At 48.5% G+C, this 21,327-nt stretch overlaps 1 protein-coding gene across 6 annotated transcripts in view; it reads left to right on the forward strand.

The window, feature by feature from the left end:
* Nucleotides 1-20,719, forward strand: part of FAM131C (family with sequence similarity 131 member C) — a 67,051-nt gene extending 46,332 nt beyond the window's left edge. For all 6 annotated transcript variants that reach the window (XM_088463224.1, XM_088463221.1, XM_088463220.1 and 3 more), the window contains exons 2-6: nt 13,471-13,634; nt 14,016-14,100; nt 17,878-18,060; nt 18,147-18,257; nt 19,529-20,719. In XM_088463224.1, the coding sequence (XP_088319350.1) occupies nt 13,518-13,634; nt 14,016-14,100; nt 17,878-18,060; nt 18,147-18,257; nt 19,529-19,881 (849 nt within the window). In that variant the 5' untranslated portion in view covers nt 13,471-13,517 and the 3' untranslated portion in view covers nt 19,882-20,719. The remainder of the gene's footprint in view (nt 1-13,470; nt 13,635-14,015; nt 14,101-17,877; nt 18,061-18,146; nt 18,258-19,528) is intronic.
* The last annotated feature ends 608 nt before the right edge of the window (nt 20,720-21,327 follow it).

A 21,327-nucleotide genomic window follows, 5' to 3' on the forward strand; every position in this document is an offset into this window, starting at 1 on the left:
TCACACAAGTGGCATGTGAGTACTTACTGGCTATCACACAAGTGGCATGTGAGTACTTACTGGCTATCACACAAGTGGCAAGTGAGTACATACTGGCTATCACACAAGTGGAATGTGAGTTCATGCTGATTATCACACAAGTGACATGTGAGTACTTACTATTACACAAGTGGCATGCGAGTATTTACGTACTATCACACAAGTGACATGTGAGTACTTACTGATGATCACACAAATGGAATGTGAATACTTACTAGCTATCACCCAAGTGGCATGTGAGTACTTACTTACTATAATGCAAGTGGCATGTGAGTACTTACTGACGGTCACACAAATGTAATGTGAGTACATACTGGCTATCACACAAGTGGCATGTGAGTACTTACTATCACCAAAGTGACATGTGAGTACTTACTGGCTATCACACAAGTGATATGGGAGTACTTGCTGGCTATCACAATTTACATGTGAGTACTTACTAACGGTCACACAGGTGACATGGGAGTACTTACTGGCTATCACACAAGTGACATGTGACTACTTACTGGCATGGGAGGACTTAGTATCACACAATTGACATGTGAGTACTTACTGTCACACAAGGGACATGCGAGTACTTATTGAGGATCACACAAGTGGCATGGGAGTACTTACTGACGATCACACAAGTGGCATGTGAGTATTTACTGGCTATCACACAAGTGGCATGGGAGTACTTACTATCACAAGGGACCAGCGAGTACTTCCTATCACACAAGGGACATGCGAGTACTTAGTGACGATCACAGAAGTGGCATGTGAGTACTTACTATCACAAGGGACATGTGAGTACTTACTGACGATCACACAAGTGGAATGGGAGTACTTACTGACTATCACACAAGTGGCATGGGAGTACTTACTGACTATCACACAAGTGGCATGGGAGTACTTACAGGCTATCGCGCATATGTCATGGGAGTACTTACTGGCTATCACACAAATGGCATGTGAATGCTTACTGCCTATCACAAAAGTGGCATGGGAGTAATTACTGACTATCACACAAGTGGCATGGGAGTACTTACTGACTATCACACAAGTGGCATGGGAGTACTTACTGGCTATCGAGCAAATGGGATGTGTCACACTCTGATATTGAAGGCCGCAAATTAAAGAGGGGTGAATCCAGAGCAGATGGTAAATTAGAAGTCCCTGGTCAGCAAGAACGCAGCAAAGGACGGGAGGAGGGGTAAATAATATCATTGGGTCATCCCCACAGATCTGGGGTCTGATTGGCTCACCATTAGATATGAGGGGTGACTGTATTATAATGCCAGCAGAGATTTGCACCTTGACATTTCATTATAAGAGAGATTAGGGAAAGGTGCAAATGCCCACCCTCCCCTTCCCCGGCCGCACTTTTCTAATGCTAATAATAAATACCTCTAGTGGTATACATTCCTGGTGCTTTATACCCCCTTATAGGACGGGCAAATACTCTATACCATGAGGAAGTGCCACGTTCTCATCTGCAGGGCCATATGTGCCAGCCATTGGGCATCTGCAGAGGGCAAGGCCCCCGGGTCGCTATAGTGATCAGTCGCATTGATGTAAGTAGTAAAACATTCCAGCCCCGGGTGGAAGAGTGAGGGCCTGATTCAGAGCCGCTCGTAAGTGGCCGCTCATTCGCTCCGAGCGAAGTTCGCACAACTGCGCATGCGTATGGGTCGTAATGCGCATGCGCCAACCAGTCATTGCGGTCGGAAATTGAGCGCTCGCAAAATAGCGAGGGCCTGCTAATTTGAGTGACAGGATGAGGCGTTTGTGGGTGGTAACAGGGGAAGGTGCTTGAAAACGGGGAGTGGAGATCCGAACGCAGGCGTGCCAAACGGTCAAAACGGGCGTTTTAAGGGTGTGCATAATTAACAAAGCAGCGTCATCGACCACGTCACTTGGTTGTCTCTTAGCCTGAACTGTTCGCATGATTGCGGTAGGAAAATCCAACCACAAGCACTGCGAGCAGTTCAGACGCCTTTCGATGTACCCGATTAATCATATAAATAGCGGAGATGACGTAGGATGCGAGCGGCCAGGGGGCGTCTTTACAAAATAGCGAGCGCATGTTTTGTTCACTCTCTCAGACATAGAGGCGTCAACAGACCGCAAAGAGCGAGTGCTCAATTTAAATAGCCGGCCCCTTTTTCAGAACGAGCGAGCGCAAATAGCGTCCGGCTCTGAATCAGGCCCTGAGACCTGTGCCCCGTGTGGATGCACCTAGCCCACTGGTGAATTTTACTCCTAGGGGTCTGTATATGAATAAGCCCCCATTAGCGGCCATAAAGCTGACTTCTCTACATCCCCAGGCTACATCTTGGTGATGGGACAAATTATCACCAGGCAGCTCTGCTTAATCAGGACATGGAAATTGTAGCAGAACTTCTGAGGTTTTGTTTAGAGAAATGTCTCATAATTAGCGATCTAACCAGGCCTTGTACTTACAGTAGCCGAGGAACAGCCCATAGTATCAGCCATTTGGAAAATCTACTTTATCATACAAAGAAAGCTCACCGGGAAATTTCACATCTGGACGTTTACAGGGGCTTCATATGGTTCAAAGGACACCTACAGAATATTGTCATTTCCTAACGAGAATCCGGTGGTCAATATTGAGGGGGTACCCTGGTTTTTAGCACTGCTTCCCTTCCGAGCAGCCAAATGTTGTTGATACCTCTGTGATGTTTATCACACGTTAATGTTATTGCCAGCTGACACTTACTAGAAGGCGTCGCAGGATAAGGGAACTTTGTAGAGGAATCGCTATTTGGGGATTTTCCGTTGCTGATCTAATGATATACTTGGTAATACGTTCTAGTTAAGCAGTATCGCGGCTGCGCAGTGCTGACCCCACTTTGCGGTCCTGACTTTGAGTCGCTTTTGCGTATGGCCGAGGCAGCCTGCTTACTACCATATGCTAGCAAACTACGCTGATTATCCGTCCGACTTCATGTAGAAGACCGCGCCGCCTACTGTTCTTCCTGACCGCAGCCGTATCCATCAGCATGAGTATTGGGACTCGCACGCCCCCTTCTATGCTGGCACCATACCTGCCTCCTTACTCTCCAAGGCCCCCATTTATTAATGATCGCCCTCGCCATGCGATCTGGGCATGCCAGTACCGCCCATTGCAGTATGCAATCATATCGTCTGGACGTATCATCCGGCACATGCAGGGAGAGGGGCTCTGAAAGGATCCTGTCCGTATGATGTGCTGAGGAGCTGACGCGCATGCACGGTCCCACTGACTGCACATGTGCGGCGGCCATTGCCGGGGGAGGGTTCTGGGGGAACCCTCTACCTGCTAATTATGCGCTGTGTACCCCATAGGCTAGATGGCGTTAGCCCCGGGGGCCAATATCGGGAATGCATCACATTCCGGATATTGGTAAATCTGGCAGCATCTCTTACCCCATAGAAACCTATGGTGGATGCGGCTGCCGGCGGGAATTGAGGGATCATAGCGTGTATCGGAAATACTTCCTGCGGTCCCTCCTTAATACATCCGGGGGAAACTTAATATTTGAAGTCAACCCCAAATATTATAGATTTGAGATTATACCTCGAAAATACGATGATAAATGGGCCCCCAAATGAGCACAGATATCCCGTGAGACGGATCTGTTCCGTGCGCTCGCATGGTGGCCGCCCAGAAACGCCAATCACGCGGACAGCGTCTCTGTTAAAACCTCCTGTCTCACCGCAATCCTCGGTCCGCACAAAATGTCCCGGACATTTCCCTTTGCTGTTGTATCTATAGTGACCGTCAGCCTAAGCTGGTTACTATTAATCACATTTTCTTGGCTTAATAAAAGGTTATGTGCAGACCTCTAATCTCATTCCTGACACCGGTAGTTTCATTACATATTTCAGATGCATTTAAAATGAAAATTCCAACGTATTAATCTCAGATCTACATTGTACTCAGCAAGGCGATCACAATCAGACATTCATTATCACTGAGCACTAAAGAGCCAAAAGGGCCTCATCTTCTAAATATACGTGTGATATATATATACTGTATATGTATGTGTGATATATATCTATACGATGGACATGTCACGCTGCTTACTGGCTGCATATATCAGCGTTACTCAGCTGCGCGGTGAAATTACCCCGGAACTCTTTGCTGGGCCAGTTTTCATGCCTGTGCACAGGTGTGCGCCAGCTTGTCGAATCGCACATATGCAATTAAACATGAAGCCCATATTTGATAGAAATAATAAAAAATATATATATATATATTTATACAGACACTTTTATTTATTTATTAAAATCATTTATTAATATTTACTGTTGTAGCACCAGAATATTTTGTTACACTATACACGTATATAAAATACTGTACTATATAACAAGTACATTCTATATAACATACATTTCCTAGCATTTTGCTGTTTTTATGCAGACTACTAATCACTTTTTTTATAATAATGAAATGTTACTGCCATAACAACTCCTTTATTGTAAGAATAAACGTTTCTATGCCTATGTTTTGAAACCACCATCCAGAATGTGATGTATAGGGCGTTGTGATAATGAGCCCCATTGACTGACAGAGGGCCTGATTCATAGATGGACGCTAATGCGATTTGCGGCTGTGATTTCGTACGCAATGCAGCTGCGAAAATATGCTAATGGTTCCAAAGGTCACCCGAACATAAGAACGCCCACTGCTGCCTTCGTACATGCGTACGATGTCGCTTACCTGCGTAAATATCGGTAACATCGGCTCGCATCGAGCGGCCATCTTGCCCTTGGGGCAGGTCTGACTAGCCACAGGCTTGGAAGCTCTCCTGCCTCACAGAGAGTAGGAGATTGCAAGGAGTCGCAGGAGGCTCCCGATTTCCCCCTCTTTCCAAGACATTTCCATGTACGTATGGAAGGGGCGTGGCCAAATTGTGTGAATCACGTCATTTAGCCCTGCCCCCTCCTCGCAGACCTGCGAATCGCGGGGGTTTCATGTAAAGGGGGCAGGCCCTAATGCCAGCTATTGTCTGGCCCCGCCCCCAGAAGATGAAAGAAGCAGGTTCTTGCCGGCTGCTACTGCAGTCGGTAAGTATGATTTATGCATGCCCATGTAACAGCATTCAAATGGACACACACGCCTGCGTTTTCCTGACCACCCCTCAGTCACCACCCCCAAGCGCTAACAACTTGTCACCCACTTTGCGAGTGGATCCTCTGTGCATCCGTAATCTCAATGCGATTGCTGCGCACGTGCAGGGCGACTTATACGACTGCGCACTGGCAAACAATCGCTCAATCTCCTTCCGTAAGCGCCATTGCGTCTGTCTCTGATCATGCCAAGAGTCCTGCAGAGCAGGATATCGTAGTCAGGGTGAGACACCATAGCGTCAGACAGCGCGATGCATGGCGTCTCCGGTAGGAGCAGCGCTATTACAGCTTGCCGTTCCCTGTGGCAGAATCCCTGCTGCTAGTGGAATTAGTTCTGCCGAGGAATATTCACTTAATGATAAGCTGTTCCCATGGCGACATCGATCTGTGTCTAGACAAGCGTTCCGGAGGTAAGGGCAGAGCGAGTCTGTACAACGCCATGGTATGTGACGCCGCTTCTCAGGAGAGAGGGATGGTAACAGGACCATTAGTTTGATCATTGCCGGTCGGTGAGCAGTACGGTGTTATAAAGTGGCACTTTGCCTGCTGAAAGCTTTTAGTGATTCATGTGAGCAATTATCATAGACTGAAATGTGCCAAACGTTACCTCGCATGGCGGCTTGACGTGCGCAGCGTCATGCAGGGTCTTACAGGGGGAGATGTATCAAGCCTTGGAGAGAAATAGGGTGGAGAGAGAGAAAGTACCAACCTTTAGTACATCCCGGCCAAAGTACCAACCAATCAGCTCCCAACTTTCATTTTTCAAACACATAGGGGTATATTTACTAAAGTGCAGGTTTTTAGAAGTGGAGATGTTGCCTATAGCAACCAATCAGATTCTACTTAACATTTATCTAGAACCTCCAGGGGTGGGCGATAAGCTGCCCTCCAGCTGTTGTTGAACTAAACATCCCAGCATGCCTTGCGACAGTTTTAGCACGATTCAATAGCAGAACTGTGGCAGGGCATGGTGGGATGTGTAGTTCTACAACAGCGGGGGCACTTATTGCCCACCCCTAGAAGATAATAGCTAGAGCCTGTGATATATGGCTGTGTGCGGGAGAGTCTGTGATATATGACTGTGTGCGGGAGAGCCTGTGATACATGGCTGTGTGCGGGAGAGCCTGTGATACATGGCTGTGTGCAGGAGGACCTATGATATATGGCTGTGTGTGCGGGAGAGCCTGTGATATATGGCTGTGTGCAGGAGGACCTATGATATATGGCTGTGTGTGCGCGGGAGAGCCTGTGATATATGGCTGTGTGCGGGAGAGCCTGTGATATATGGCTGTGTGCAAGAGGACCTGTGATATATGGCTGTGTGCGGGAGAGCCTGTGATACATGGCTGTGTGCGGGAGAGTCTGTGATATATGACTGTGTGCGGGAGAGTCTGTGATATATGGCTGTGTGCGAGAGGACCTGTGATACATGGCTGTGTGCGGGAGAGCCTGTGATACATGGCTGTGTGCGGGAGAGCCTGTGATACATGGCTGTGTGCAGGAGGACCTATGATATATGGCTGTGTGTGCGGGAGAGTCTGTTATACATGGCTGTGTGCGGGAGAGCCTGTGATACATGGCTGTGTGCGGGAGGACCTGTGATATATGGCTGTGTGCGGGAGAGCCTGTGATACATGGCTGTGTGCGGGAGAGTCTGTGATATATGACTGTGTGCGGGAGAGTCTGTGATATATGGCTGTGTGCGGAAGGACCTGTGATACATGGCTGTGTGCAGGAGAGTCTGTGATATATGACTGTGTGCGGAAGGACCTGTGATACATGGCTGTGTGCGGGAGAGTCTGTGATACATGGCTGTGTGCGGGAGAGTCTGTGATATATGGCTGTGTGCAGGAGGACCTATGATATATGGCTGTGTGTGCGGGAGAGTCTGTGATATATGGCTGTGTGCGAGAGGACCTGTGATACATGGCTGTGTGCGGGAGAGCCTGTGATACATGGCTGTGTGCGGGAGAGTCTGTGATACATGGCTGTGTGCGGGAGAGTCTGTGATACATGGCTGTGTGCGGGAGAGTCTGTGATATATGGCTGTGTGCGGAAGGACCTGTGATACATGGCTGTGTGCAGGAGAGTCTGTGATATATGACTGTGTGCGGAAGGACCTGTGATACATGGCTGTGTGCGGGAGAGTCTGTGATACATGGCTGTGTGCGGGAGAGTCTGTGATATATGGCTGTGTGCGGAAGGACCTGTGATACATGGCTGTGTGCAGGAGAGTCTGTGATATATGACTGTGTGCGGAAGGACCTGTGATACATGGCTGTGTGCGGGAGAGTCTGTGATACATGGCTGTGTGCGGGAGAGTCTGTGATATATGGCTGTGTGCGGAAGGACCTGTGATACATGGCTGTGTGCAGGAGAGTCTGTGATATATGACTGTGTGCGGAAGGACCTGTGATATATGGCTGTGTGCGGGAGAGTCTGTGATACATGGCTGTGTGCGGGAGAGTCTGTGATATATGGCTGTGTGCGGAAGGACCTGTGATACATGGCTGTGTGCAGGAGAGTCTGTGATATATGACTGTGTGCGGAAGGACCTGTGATACATGGCTGTGTGCGGGAGAGTCTGTGATACATGGCTGTGTGCGGGAGAGTCTGTGATATATGGCTGTGTGCGGAAGGACCTGTGATACATGGCTGTGTGCAGGAGAGTCTGTGATATATGACTGTGTGCGGAAGGACCTGTGATACATGGCTGTGTGCGGGAGAGTCTGTGATACATGGCTGTGTGCGGGAGAGTCTGTGATATATGGCTGTGTGCAGGAGGACCTATGATATATGGCTGTGTGTGCGGGAGAGTCTGTGATATATGGCTGTGTGCGAGAGGACCTGTGATACATGGCTGTGTGCGGGAGAGCCTGTGATACATGGCTGTGTGCGGGAGAGCCTGTGATACATGGCTGTGTGCGGGAGAGTCTGTGATACATGGCTGTGTGCGGGAGAGTCTGTGATACATGGCTGTGTGCGGGAGAGTCTGTGATATATGGCTGTGTGCGGAAGGACCTGTGATACATGGCTGTGTGCAGGAGAGTCTGTGATATATGACTGTGTGCGGAAGGACCTGTGATACATGGCTGTGTGCGGGAGAGTCTGTGATACATGGCTGTGTGCGGGAGAGTCTGTGATATATGGCTGTGTGCGGAAGGACCTGTGATACATGGCTGTGTGCAGGAGAGTCTGTGATACATGGCTGCGTGCGGGAGAGTCTGTGATACTTGGCTGTGTGCTGGAGAGCCTGTGATACATGGCTGTGTGCAGGAGAGTTTGTGATATATGGCTGCGTGCGGGAGAGCCTGTGATACATGGCTGCGTGCGGGAGAGCCTGTGATACATGGCTGCGTGCGGGAGAGTCTGTGATACATGGCTGCGTGCGGGAGAGTCTGTGATACATGGCTGCGTGCGGGAGCACCTGTGATACAAGGCTGCGTGCGGGAGGACCTGTGATACATGGCTGCGTGCAGGAGAGTCTGTGATACATGGCTGCGTGCGGGAGAGTCTGTGATACGATATGTCTGTGTGTGAGAGAGCCTGTGATATATATCAGACTCTCCCGCCCACATCCATATATCACAGACTCTCCTGCACACAGGCATATATATATATATATATATATATATATATATATCATTGTGGTTTATAGTGTAAAGTATACTTCTGATACATTAGAGTATAGTGTAGTGGTGGTTTATGCAGTACTGATTTGAGAACAGTCTGTACAATAATGTATAGCAGACGGTATTGGGTTTGTGAAGTAGTAATGTGCGTGCGTGATGTTTGTGTGTTTAACTTGTTTTTCCACCGTGTGCGTGTCTCAGTTGTCATGGAGACCCTCAGGCCTTCATCTCTGCAGCCTCCTCCGTGTACGGAGCCTGCAGTGTTTTGCTCTGCTACAGAAACCTGCAGAGCATTGTTCTGCCAGAGACAGCTGCTGAGTGCTATTGTGAATATGGCTATTATATCTAGAAATGTGCCATTATTGTTGTTGCCAGTGTGTGTGTGTGTGCGTGTGTGTGTGTGCGCGTGTGCGTGTGCGTGTGCGTGTGTGTGTGTGTGTGTGTAATTGTTTTCTGTTTATGCAGCTTTGTTTTAAGCTACTGTACAGAGACAACTTAATAAAAATTAAATAAATGCGCGGTTTGCACAAGTCAGTGCGGCAGGAGCACCGGGGGCCGCACTGGGTGGCTCTCTAGCCTTCAAAGGGGCCACACATTTCTCTTAATCTCAGCAGTAAGTTAAATTAACACATTTAATCAATGAAAGAGACCCCTGTCTGTAATAACATATCACCAGGCCATCTAAACAATCATTGAAAGCTATAACAAACACTTATGACAACACAGCAGGAAGGAGCCGGGGGCTGTAAGTGAAGGGTTGGGGGTCCGTACGTGGCTCCTGGGCCACGTGGCATAAGTAAGTATTAGATCCCTGTTTTGTGGAAGCTGTATGATCACACTAGTGAAGAGCGATGGGTAAAATGAGGCCGAGGTGAGGGATCCACAAGAGAATCATTATAATTATCATCACGATCGAGCTCTCTGTGGTGGGGAGATGCAACTAACCGGATTCTAGCTGTCATTTTATAGAATGTACTTTAAATAACAGCTAGGATCTGATTGGTTGGTATGGGACCTTTCTCCAATTGGCCTCTTTAGAAGGTTGACACATCTCACCCTTGGTAAATATGCCCTTTGAAGCAGTAAAATGTAGCTCTGAAAATATTATAATGTAGGGGTTTAATACTGAAGCAAACAGGATATTTCTGGGGAGTTTTTGTTGAAAAAAATTTTTGTAACCTAAAATGAAAGTCACATCTAAGGGCCTGATTCAGAGACGCGAGCTATTTGCGTGCGCTCGCTCTGAATCAGGGTGTCCCTTTTTTAAAAAATTCCGGCCTCCAGGCCGCTCGCACAGCTGTGGGTGACCACCCACAGCTTGTGTTCGAGCGGCCTGGCAATGGTCGCGATTATCGCGACCATCGGCATTGCGAGGAGACTCTTGTGGTAGGGTCTCAGCACTCGCAATGCCAAGTGGACTTCGGGAACGCCTCCATTTGTACAGCCACCCCCCCTACCCGCCTACAAAACGGGGCGAGCTGTCGATCAACATCGACAGCCGTCCTGTTTTGTTGCGAGCCCCAGAGCGAGTGATTTCTCACTCGCTACGGGGCTTGCGCCCACGCATGGCTCACCATCGACCCGCTTGCGAGCGCAATGCGCTCGTGAGCGGGTCTGAATGAGGCCCTAAGACCATAATTTTGCATTTTCAGGACTTTGATACGAAAATATCAAATAGAACATAATTTCAATGCAGGATTTGTCGTTCTGTGAAATGAGAGCATTGATCGAGGGTATAAACTCGTTTGCAGGTCGCGGTAAGCCTTTAATCCATTGATTGCACACAAATGTTCATATATACCGTTGAATAAATCACTCGGAGCATGGAGCAGTCCTCTCAGGCGGACGTATAACACTCATCAGGGGTCTAATTACTAAGCAGTGTTAGGAGACAGAGTGAAAAGTGATAAGAAAGTGATAAGGTGCCAGCCAATCAGCTCCCAACTGTCATCTCACAGGCTGTGTTTGAAAAATGACAGTTGGGAGCTGATTGGCTGGTACCTTATCACTTTCTTATCACTTTTCACTCTGTCTCCTAACACTTCTTAGTAACTAGACCCCACAGCGGCTCTTTGCCTCTGTATAAGGCTTACATTCTTCCTGCTCATCGTGGGCAGTGACTGGTCTCCCGAATTGTCTGAGTAACACAGACATCTAATTATTCCCTTTGCTTCTTGCAGTTTTCCATTGACGCTTAGCTGATAGGAAATGGGATGATCTATATCTGTGTGAGAATGACTGAGAATAATACATACATAACTATAGTGCACAATGAGAGACCCGTGCCAGCTGCGGGTAACCATGGGCACACCTACTGTTATCTCTCCCCTTCTCATTTCTCACTCAGCGACACTATATGATAAGTAGGAGCCATATATAGGGCTGAACCCAAATATTGTGTTATATCTGTAGCACACACATATTCCACAGCGCTGTACGGAGACTATATTAGTCACTCACATCAGTCCCTGCACCGGTGGAGCTTACAATCTATATTCCCTACTACATGGACACACACATACATACTAGGGTTATGCTTTCTCCATCAGGAGCCAATTAAACCTACCAGTGTGTTTTTGGATTGTGGGACCAAACTGGAGCACCCAGAGGAAACCCATGAAAGCATGGGGAGAACATACAGACTCCACACAGTTAGGGCCTTGGTGGCAGTTGAACCCAAGACCTAAGTGCTGTGAGTCAGTAATGCCAACCACTTATAGGGACCTCTACAGCAGTGGTGCTGGTAGGGGGAGGGGGGGTTACTGTGTAAATTGGTTCTTAGGCTATGGAAACTTTGGTCACTCCTTCAGAGGGATTCGGTCACAAACTTCGGAGAGATTCGGTATGATTTACTGCTGGCCTCATGTCCGGCGGTTCAAATCCCGACAGCGGCATCCCGGCAGCAGTGGTGCTGGTAGGGGGAGGGGGGGTTACTGTGTAAATTGGTTCTTAGGCTATGGAAACCTCAGTCACTCCTTCGGAGGGATTCGGTCACAAACTTCGGAGAGATTCGGTATGATTTACTGCTGGCCTCATGTCCGGCGGTTCAAATCCCGACAGCGGCATCCCGGCAGCAGTGAAAATCCCGATCGTCGAAAGGTAAGTATTGACTAACCTATTCTACCCCCTAACCCTCCCTTAGGGGTGCCTAACCCTACCCTCCCCACCAAGTGCCTAAACCTTCCCCGCTGCCTAAACCTAAGTCCCCCGGGGGAGTGCCTAACCCCCTTCCCCAGGGGTGCCTAACCCTCCCTTCCCCTAGCCTAAAACTAACCTCCCGGGTGGGTGCCTAACCCTGTCCCCAGGGGAACCTTAAACCTAACCCTCCCCCCCTGCGGCTGTCCGCGCCTGGCTTACCTTCGATCGGTAAGCCGGGTGTCGGGCTCCCGGCGTAGGGAAAATGACAGGCATCAGGCCTGTCATTTAACCCTTGCCTGGGATTAGACAGTCTGGAAGCCGACGGTTGGGATTCCGTCCATCGGCTTCCCGACTTCTTCCCCTCCTGGAGTATGTCCTAGAAGGCAGTGATCATTATCGGAGACATTGGGCCCGATTCAGAGTTTGTACGTAAACCCAATAGTTTACGCACGACTCCGATGTTTAACAATCAGCGCATGCACAGGATCTGTACTCCACATGTGCCAATCACTGACTGCGATAACACTCCCCCCTAAGTTGTAGCACTATTGGGGGGGGGCAAGAAAGAGGCAGCGATGGCCAGCGTTTTTGAAAACGGGCGTGCCGAGACCAGGTCCTGAGGCTTTACTGGCCCCGGCAGAGTGGAAACAGCTGAGGGTTACTCAGATGGCCGATGTTTTTGCAGATGATCCCATGCTGCGTCCTCAGAAGCTTGCAGGAGGCATCTATCTGCACAAAACGCCTCCTGCAGGCATTAACATACAGATGTGTCCACATACACCTATCCTCTGTGCGCTACAATTCGCCTTACACATAACGCGTCAGCGCTGTGCGACTCTGTAGAGCCTAGCGTCTCTTCCTGCAACTTTTCCCCTTAAAAATGCATCTTATTCACAAAGTGATGCGAATAGGACACATGCCTGTATTCTGTGTACGCCTGCGGGAGTATCTGCATGCGTAATGCTACGGTACAGTGTCAGAGGCTGTGACGTAGCATTTCGCATGCAGATACAGCCGCACAACAGAATATAGGCATGCCGCATTTCATTGTAATCCGCAGAAGCTGCCTGTGCGTCATATTCACTTCGCTTTGCGAATAAGACACATTTTTAAGCGGAAAAGTCGCACGAAAAGAGGCTCGGCGCTACAGAGTCACGCCGCGGCATGGCACAACTAGAGGGTCTGTTTAACGCGCAAGGAGGCTAGATACATGTGGACACATCTGTATTTACACACAGCCGCTGCATCCGAAGATACAGCAGCTCAGTGTACTGTGGCCATCTCTGAATCGGGTCATTGTAAGAAGATAAGTGAAGCCAATCATCTCGGGGGAAGCCTGGCCTGGTGGCTGTCTGGGTCAGAGACCGAAATTCTTTCCAATGTGAAGCTAGTTTGGGGTAAGCAGAAAATATATGATACAGGGTTTCGGCCAAGGCGATTGTGAGCTCTTGTGACCTAGCTTAGCCTCGTCTCATGTTTGTGAGGGTTGGTGCCATAGTGTGTTCCCTGTCTCTGTGATGATTTACTGTCATTTATTCTATTCTAGAGTTTTTCTTCAGCGGACACAAAGATTTTCACTTGTCCAATAATAACATGAAACCAGGCGGCCCTCCTGCACCTGCTGAGATACCACCACCACCAGAGGGCGCTGCCCCCACCGAGAGCCCTGAGGAAGACGAAGAGGACGAAGACGAAGGGGTGCTGGGGAAGGTGGGTGCATTCATCCTATTATAGTCTGTGGTGTCAGACGGATGGATCAGGCTCTTGCAGGGTCCGGTTATAAACTTCAGCTCTTTATAAAGATAAATCCTGAAGCTGGCACCGTGCTGCACATAACACCAGTGACCAGCCAGTGTGGCCTACCACCTCCGAGCAGGGAATAACCTGCTACATGTTTCACCCACTGAGTCCACGTATATATCAGCTGATTGACACCAACATACGGCACAACCAGTGTAGCTGGCACTTGTCACCAGTGTCTGGAGCCTGGCACCAACCTGTACAGCTAATAACACTGATTACGTAGAAGTGCTGCCCTAATGCAAAGCGCCCGCTCACGCTAGTGACTGTTCCACTTGTCTCTCCTGACAGAAGACGACCAACGGCTTCATGTGCGACTCCAAAGATAATTCTGGCAACTATGACATCACGGAGCTGGCTACGTCATCACTCATAGGTAAGTGATTTGTCATCGCCAGTAAGTCCATCTTACCTCATTCCTCAGTACAGAGCAGATGCTGAGCAGTAGTTGGTGCCACCTACCCCAATTGGCCACAGCGATCACTATCAGTGTTACTGGGACAGGTAAGTGCCAGTCATAGTGATCAGTATCGCTGTCACTGGGACAGGTAAGTGCCAGTCATGGTAATAACTATAAGTCTTACTGGGACAGGTAAGGGTCAATCATAGTGAGCAGTATCGCTGTCACTGGGAGAGAAGTGCCAATAATAGTGATCATTATCAGTGTCTCTGGGAGATGTAAGTGCCAATAATAGTGATCACAATCAGTGTCACTGGGAGAGGTAAGTGCCAATAATAGTGATCATTATCAGTGTCACTGGGAGAAGTAAGTGCCAATCATAGTGATCACAATCAGTGTCACTGGGAGAGGTAAGTGCCAATAATAGTGATCATTATCAGTGTCACTGGGAGAAGTAAGTGCCAATAATAGTGATCATTATCAGTGTCACTGGGAGAGCTAGGTTCCAATCATAGTGATCATTATCAGTGTCACTGGGAGAGGTAAGTGCCAATAATAGTGATCATTATCAGTGTCACTGGGAGAAGTAAGTGCCAATAATAGTGATCATTATCAGTGTCACTGGGAGAGCTAGGTTCCAATCATAGTGATCACTATCAGTGTTATCTGGCAGAGGTAAGTGCCAATCATAGTGATTATCATTAGTGTCACTGGGAGAGGTAAGTGCCAATCATAGCGATTATCATTAGTGTCACTGGGAGAGGTAAGTGCCAATCATGTGGCTAAATGGAAGGTGAGCGCCCCCTTGTGGGGCTAAGTGGGAAGTGAGTGATCACTCATGGGGCTGAGCAGGAGATATATGTTCCATGGCAGGGCTGAGCGGGAGGTGAGTGTCCCTCCGCCATGGGGCAGATGAAGGTCTGGTGTCCCTGGCCGGGGCAGTGATGTCTGGGAGTCTGCAGGCAGCTGTGTGATGAGTTTCTCACTTGCTCAGTAATTAGCTGTGATCCTGAGATAACACGATGAACGTTTCTGTGGAAACCACATGGATCCGTCTCCTTGTGTCATAGTTCTGTTTACTGAGACAGAACATACAATTCCTGCTAGTGTTCTGGAGTGTGTGTGTATGTGTGTGCATATATATATATATATATATATATATATATATATATATAATTAGCTGATGTACTCAGTTTCACCCAGGTAGACCTTAGATATTTATCGTTTCCATTTTCATCTCAACTCTCCAGTAACACATTAATCCTTCACCTCTATAATAATGCATCCCCTCCCTCACTGCAATAGACCTTTACCCTTCCTCACCTATGTACTAACACATTCCACTCCCTCACCTCTGTAGTAACACATTATCCTTGCTCCCCTCTATAGTAACACCTTTCCCTCCCTCGCCCGTGTTATAACACATACGACATTCCTCTTCCTCACCGGTGTAGAATTAGAATCCCTCCCTCACACCTGTAGTAACACATTTCTCTCACTCACACCTGTAGTAACTTATTCCCCTCCCTCAACTCTAGAGCAACACATTCCACTCCCTCACCTATGTAGCAACACATGTCCCCCACTCACCCCAGGAGTAACACATTCCCCTCCCTTACCTGTGTCCTTCTAGTTACACTGGGTGTACGCTGAGGCTACCATGAATATGTCTCCAATCTCCACCAATTACCTCCAAATAAACGTATAAATCAGATCAATATGCTGTCAGGTAACTCGCTCTCAGCACGTGTTTAGTTTTACAGTATAAACACTATATACAGTAATCAGGTTCTTTACCCCAAATCTATTACTGACTAAATTCAGACTATAACTTGCGGGTATACAGTGCTGGGCCTGTGGCAGTAAAGTTTTTGGTTTTATTGGGGTGCTGTGCGTAGTGTCTGTCAATTTATCAGCTTACCCCCCACAAATTTGGGAGGTAGGCTACAGCTTCTTCACCCCCCCCAATGTATGTACAGAAGGAACATCACTAGTAAACGCCTCACATCTAGGAGATAAAGGGGGAGATATATCGAACCTTCTAAAAAGGACATGTAGAGAAGTTGCCCATAGCAACCAACAGGGCTGCATTAAGGTTGGTGTGGGCCCCAGGGCAACGAATATGTAGGGGCACCATCAATAAAATGGACCCCTTCTATGTTTTTTGTCTTGCTCACATCACCCCTCTGCCGCCCCATGCCCCGCGTACTGTGCTCCTCTGTTTCCGGATTGGCCTTCTCCAGTCTCCACATGTCCGGCACTGGCAGCATGGCGACATCATTACATCACACCTGCGACGCTGCTGGAAGCCGATCCGGGGTCCAGTAGCGCTGGAGGAATGGAAGTTAATTTGATATTAAGTATCCCCCGGATGTATGAAAGAAGGACCGCAGCAGCTATCTCCGATACCTGCTGCGATCCCTCCATTGCCCCCGGAAGATTTCTATGGGGGATGCGATGCTGCCAAATGTATCAATATCGGGAATGCGAAGCATTCCCGATATTGGCCCCAGTAGCTTACGCTACCTGAAGATAGCGTTAGCCGCTGTAGTCTATGGGGACTTACTGCATTTCAGCTGGCGGAGGGATCCCCCAGATCCCTCCGCCGGCAATGGGCGCCGCTCTTGTGCAGTCCGCGGGACTGTGCATGCGCAGCACTCCTGCATGCACTCCGGCCACATCGCAGGGACGGGCTCCTTTCGGAGCCCGTCTCCCTGCATGTGCCTGATAGTACATTCAGCCGGTATGATCGCATTTTGCAATGCGATCATGGGCGGTACTGGATGCCCTGATCGCATTGCAAAATGCGATCATTAATAAATGGGCCCCTTGGTGAGAAATGCATTAAATTCCGCAGTCAATCTGAAGCTGTGGCTGGCGCACAGGTGAGTACCCATCACGTGGCATTCTGGTACCCACGGATTGTCCAGGTAAAGCACCAGTGGAAGTCACCATTTATCTCTTTGTTTAGCTGGTACCTAATGTACAAATGTTAATGAGATGTGTCTGTACCTAATGCTATGAATATAACTGTTAGCATACGAAATGTAGTGCAGAACTGTTAGTACATATCTCATATGATTATGCTAATCAGATGAGTCTAAGGACACAGCTCATATGATTATGCTAATCAGATGTCTGAGGACACAGCTCATATGACTATGCTAATCAGATGTCTGAGGACATAGCTCATATGATTATGCTAATCAGATGTCTGAGGACGTAGCTCATATGACTATGCTAATCAGATGTCTGAGGATGTAGCTCATATGAATATGCTAATCAGATGTCTGAGGACACAGCTCATATGATTATGCTAATCAGATGTCTAAGGACACAGCTCATATGAATATGCTAATCAGATGTCTGAGGACATAGCTCATATGATTATGCTAATCAGATGTCTGAGGACATAGCTCATATGAATATGCTAATCAGATGTCTGAGGACACAGCTCATATGAATATGCTAATCAGATGTCTGAGGACATAGCTCATATGACTATGCTAATCAGATGTCTGAGGACATAGCTCATATGACTATGCTAATCAGATGTCTGAGGACATAGCTCATATGACTATGCTAATCAGATGTCTGAGGACATAGCTCATATGACTATGCTAATCAGATGTCTGAGGACATAGCTCATATGACTATGCTAATCAGATAAGTCTAAGGACACAGCTCATATGAATATGCTAATCATGTGTCCCCAGTGGTATTAGATTACACATTCTCTGTCATGACATCTAGGTCTGGTGCAGACCATTAAGGACCACATCACCAAGCCCACAGCCATGGCACGGGGTCGTGTAGCCCATCTTATTGAGTGGAAGGGATGGAGCGCCCCCCAGTCCGGCTGGGACCCCTCTCTGACAGATGAAGAGCATTACTCAGACCTGACGGACGAGCTGAAAGAAGCGCGCTTTGCCGCAGGTAAGGTATGAAGACGGCAGATAATCAATAGCTCCGAAGCCAGGCCGCCCCAGTCTTGTCTGACGCAGAACTTGTCCCCTCCCCAGGGGTTGCAGAGCAATTTGCGATCACAGAAGCCACCCTGAGCGCTTGGTCCTCCATGGACGATGAAGAAATGCGCTATGAGCTGGGGTCTCAGGAGGTCCGACAGATACAAGGTAAGCCTGAAATCCTGCAATCCCCCCTGCAGAGCAATATGTGTCATTCACCCGCACCACATCCTGCACCTGATTATAAGCCAGCCCCATGGTGCTTCCCCTGAGCATGGGGTATCTGTGAGGGCTTTACACCTGGGATGCATTAAAGTATCTCCTGCATGTGATGGGCTGTGGTTACCTGTCCAGCAGGCTGCACTGAGATCCCAATAGGTCTGGACTAGATGTACTTCTCTATCTGGTCATCATAGATCAGACAGTTGTCTTGTAGCATTGAGGTTAATAAGAGGAGCCCCATCTGCTTAACAGCCTGTATGTCCCCCGGGCCCCTGCTCCTGTGCTAAGTCCTCCTGGTAACCGAATGCTCACACGCGAATCGCTTCTATTCCTGGCTCTGCAGCGCTGATTAACGGAAGCAACCCGGTTTATGTGCGCGCTGCTATTGAGTGGGGACGAAGTGGGTCACCCCCAAAACACAGCTAGTGTGTGACGTCTGATGGCCAATGGGATCCCTCCCAGCATGCCCCGCGACCGTCGCGTCACTCATTGCATGCGCATATGGACCCCCGACTCTTATTGGAAGAGCTATGCTTTGCGGTACTGATGGCATATGTTAGTATGGTGATGGTGGCTTTACCCATCGGGAAGAAGCACCGGAATGCATCGCATTCCAGGTGCTTAGTATATTTGGGGAATGCGGTATATCCCCCGAAACGGCATTTTCAGGTGGTTTTACCGCAATTTTACCTTTAGTACATCCCACCCCCTGTCTCTCTCTCTGTCTCGCTCCCCCTCTCTCTCACTAATTTCTTATCGGCGATGTTCTCGGCAATTACAAATTACACATCGCTTGGTAAATCTGACCCAAAGAAGCTATGGAGGCTGCGGCCGCTTTTGGAAATGGAGGGACCACAACAGATATGGAGATAACTGCTGTGATCCCTACTTCATACATTCGGGTGATCCTTGATATTTGAGGGAACCCCTTGAAAATGGGTGTTTTCGGGGGATATGCAGCAAATATTATTTGATAAATATGCCACCCCCTCTCGCTCGTTCTCTCGCTATGCACCTACATATATTTGAAGTCCGTTTATTGTTTCATTAGTGAATAGAAGCATGAAGTAAGCGTGTTAGGTTGTGAGCATCTACTTACACTGAGATCCTGTGTAGTCAGACTAGTGCCCCCTTGTGGCTGCTTCTCTCTGTCTCCCACACACTGGTGCATTTCCCAAGCCCTGGCTTTGTGTAACGAGTATTTCTTTTCCCTGCAGACCTGGAGAGCCTCTACCTACAGAGCCGACTGCTGAGTTACGCTCAAGGGGCCTGCGGCTCAGACCTGGGGGGGAGCCTTCCCGGCCTCTCCTATTCCTCAGCTGTGTCCTTAGCTGCTGCATCCCACCAGCTTCTGCCCATGGAAAGATGGGACATGACCGAACCTTCTAACCAGTCGGTGTTCCGATGCCCCTTACTGAATGGAGTGAGAAGCAGCAGCTTGGATAACACCAAGGCACCGGTACTAGGGGAGGCAGAGACTGTTCCTGAAGCCTGCAAACCCCGACTCAACAGCTCCCTTCATTATGTGGACAGCAGCTCCCTATCCGAGGACGAGGTCTTCTACAACTAAGTGGTACAAGGTACATTAGACAACTGGGAGGTCTTGATGCCCTTAGAGACTTATTCTTGGAATCGCATTTTGTAACCGTCGTTAGCGACCGCTGATTGTCACCTTCTCTATATTGCCCATGACTTGTATCTAAGGAGGAGACTATCGGTGTCAGAGGCCACCAACGTGATTTATTTCGCTTGGGGGAAAAGTCGCAAATATCCATTGTCTGGCCCTTCACCTTGGAACAGCCAGAACTTGTGGCCTCCTTGACTGAGGGGATGGCGGATAACACAAGAGATGACCGTGGGAACAGACCATGACCAGCTGGCCAGATTGTGGACTTGCAAACATCAGCGGCTGGATGAAGAACTGGCTCACGGTCCATGGAGGTCCTCACCAAAGGAACGTGGCCTTGTATAGAAGGTGGACAGACATAGGAGCCTGAACGCATCCTCAGACAGAATGTGGGCTCCATCAGATGCGGACATGGACTCGCACAACATGGGGACCCATCGGCTGGTTATACACATGAATGAAATGTGGACAATAGAACGGAGTAACACATGGCCTCCTGTGGAACTTGCAGCAATCACTGACATGGCATGTGGCCACATCCGCTGGTCAGAACGTGGACTCTCGCACATCAGCAATATATTTCTCACTATGGAGAGCTCAAACTTAGACCTGAAGCCTTACTCCACTGACACCTGTTCTGTGGTTACTGTGTGTCTATGTGCTGCACCGTTCCGTGTGTCCTGTCAGATCACACGGCTGTTTCTTATGTGATGTTTTACTGAGTGTATTGGCCTTTCTCTGTTACATATATAACATACTAATATACATACTGATCACGGAACGTGCTGCATGTACCATGTCACAGGATATACTGCTGTTATCATGTGCAGTTGATATTTTCAGCTAAAAAAACCAGATCTCCCATTATGGTCTCTAAAGGGTGATAGCATACAGTGGTACTGTACAGTGCTGACTTTCCGATGATAGCATACAGTGATACAGCACAGTGCTGACTTTCCGATGATAGCATACAGTGCAACAGTGCAGTGCTGACTTTCTGATGATAGCATACAGTGCAACAGAGCAGTGCTGAGTTTCCGATGATAGCATACAGTGCAACAGAGCAGTGCTGAGTTTCCGATGATAGCATACAGTGCAACAGAGCAGTGCTGACTTTCTGATGATAGCATACAGTGCAACAGAGCAGTGCTGAGTTTCCGATGATAGCATACAGTGCAACAGAGCAGTGCTGAGTTTCCGATGATAGCATACAGTGCAACAGAGCAGTGCTGAGTTTCCGATGATAGCATACAGTGCAACAGAGCAGTGCTGACTTTCCGATGATAGCATACAGTGCAACAGTGCAGTGCTGACTTTCTGATGATAGCATACAGTGCAACAGTGCAGTGCTGACTTTCTGATGATAGCATACAGTGCAACAGTGCAGTG

The sequence above is a fragment of the Taudactylus pleione genome, unplaced genomic scaffold, assembly GCF_031769625.1.
Source record: "Taudactylus pleione unplaced genomic scaffold, aTauple2 ptg001334l, whole genome shotgun sequence".
NCBI classification, from domain to species: Eukaryota; Metazoa; Chordata; class Amphibia; order Anura; family Myobatrachidae; genus Taudactylus; species Taudactylus pleione.